This window comes from Halyomorpha halys, unplaced genomic scaffold (genome assembly GCF_000696795.3).
Source record: "Halyomorpha halys isolate HHAL.00 unplaced genomic scaffold, Hhal_1.1 Scaffold386.1, whole genome shotgun sequence".
NCBI lineage: Eukaryota > Metazoa > Arthropoda > Insecta > Hemiptera > Pentatomidae > Halyomorpha > Halyomorpha halys.
The window spans coordinates 2,474-4,572 of record NW_027114263.1 but is presented as its reverse complement, the minus strand read 5'-3'; the positions used below and the strand labels follow the sequence as shown (position 1 = coordinate 4,572).

General features: G+C 33.9%; 1 protein-coding gene across 1 annotated transcript in view; it reads left to right on the top strand.

Annotated features, from left to right (window-relative positions):
* The window catches only part of LOC106682057 (uncharacterized), a gene marked incomplete at its 3' end in the record, with an annotated part of 32,293 nt that extends 31,926 nt beyond the window's left edge, over positions 1-367 (top strand). Inside the window, 1 exon segment of the mRNA XM_014422695.2 lies at positions 110-367. Coding sequence (XP_014278181.1) covers positions 110-367 — 258 coding nt within the window.
* Between the last annotated feature and the right edge of the window lie 1,732 nt (positions 368-2,099).

The following is a 2,099-nucleotide window of genomic DNA, read 5'->3' as shown; positions in this document are numbered from 1 at the left end:
TACTCACTAAAAAGTTGTTAGATGTTTGAAAAAAAAATTCTGATACCTTTATTAAATAAGATTTTACAAATATTTTTTCTGAGTCCAACTAATGAAATTTTTTTTTAAGATACCTACAAGACACTCAAGGGGCGAACCCCAACGTAACAGGCACGTGATAGAACCACGTCCAGGACCTTCGTCAGCTCCAGACTATGACAACGCAAGGCCAGGTCCTTCTTCGGCACCGGACTATATTAATCCGAGACCTGGCCCTTCTTCAGCCCCTGATTTTATGATAGCTGGCCCATCATCAGCTCCCGATTACGCACCATACGAGGCAGAAGCCAGAACCGGACCAGAAGTGTTGGAAAAAATAAGAGCTATGGTTCGTATATATTTATAGTTTTTATAAATATAAGTTGATAAATTTAGTTTATTCTAACTAATTGAATCATGGATTATAATAACGTTTATGTTACAATTTTTCACGATATGTGGTTTATGAATGATGTACTTTGTGTTCCACACTCGACATTATTCCAATATTTTCACCAAAGTATCATTGAATCATAAACTACACCACAGTTTAATATGTTACACAGATTTCATTTTCCACCCTACTGCACGATGAAATTAACCCTAATACGTTTCAAAACAGCAACTTCTATATTATTCATGATGCTCCTATTCTTCTCCTTATATGTTCCATATTAATTGTTTGGGATAACATAAAGGAAAAGAGACACACAACACCTGATGGCTACTTCAATACTGACTTTTTATTTTATTTTATTTACAATATAAATGGAATATATAGAAACTCATAACGATGACCTTAAGCTAAGTATATGACTAACCAAGTTGGCCTTTCCTTTGCCACATGTCATATAAGGAGGGTAGGCTGGGTCTGCTGAAGGTGACAATATTGGCCAATAAGTCGCTGCCCGGGGGGTTGACCTTTATTGGTGGACTCTATCCGCTTATATAGATATATACATTCTTTCAGCTGATAGAATCTCCATCAGCTGACATGGCCCTATGTCAGCTGATATGGCCACTGCTATTTTCACCGATGATGTGCCAACATCCTAGTGAATTTTATGAATCACCTAGGAAGTAGCATCAGGCCAATCATAGAGAAATACCAAATGCTAGTACCCTTATTCATGGTCTGATATAAATAAAATAAGAATCAGCAAATATGAACTGAAATACGAGTATGTAAATTAAGTAATATATGAAATCATGTAAAATTTAATATATTTTAAGATTAATATTGAAAAGAAAGCATAAAAATTGATTTAAGGCATAGCGATATCTTTGTCAGTTAAAAATTTGTTTGTCCGTCATAACCAGCATGGAAACAAAAATACATTTATTTTCTCTATTACTAAGTAATCAAATTCTTCCATATTCTATATTTATCTATTGTTTCTTTTCTCTAACAATATGAGTTGATGTTCATGATTATTTATTTCAAGTTAACAAAATTAATAGTATATTAAAAAAATCTTATTTGAAAAATCGGCGTTTAACCCCTTTCGAATTATTTCAATCGGTACAATACCATGCTGATAATGAAGCCACGTAATTGCACACTGACATGACGAGTATGATAAACATCGTTTGAGCCGTCTTTGAGAAAAATGTTAAAAAGTGAAAAATTGATTATATAAATTGGCGCTTTCGGTGAATAAATTTTAGTGGAAAAGTAGCTTTAACATCTCAGGCATATACCTACCATGAATACATAATTTCAATTGCCGTAAATACCTGTAAAAAAATAAGTCTTACACAATAGAACAATCCTTTATTTTATTTCATTGCTTCGTCGACACATAGTGGGAAAAATTATTGATTTTGGTGGAAAAAAGTCAATATCTCAAATTAGTCTAATGCCGAAGGTCTACTTATGAAAAAAAAATCGGAATACCACAGAAATGAGTGCGAAAGTCATTTAATCATTTTTTATTTCCGAAAAGGAAAATATGCTGCTCGGACGGTTAACAAAATTTGCAGTGTGTATAGCGATGATGCCTTAGAAGAAAGCACCGTCCGTAAGTGGTTTGCTCGGTTCAGAACCGGAAATTGACTTGGAAGATGCAAAGCGCTTGGGT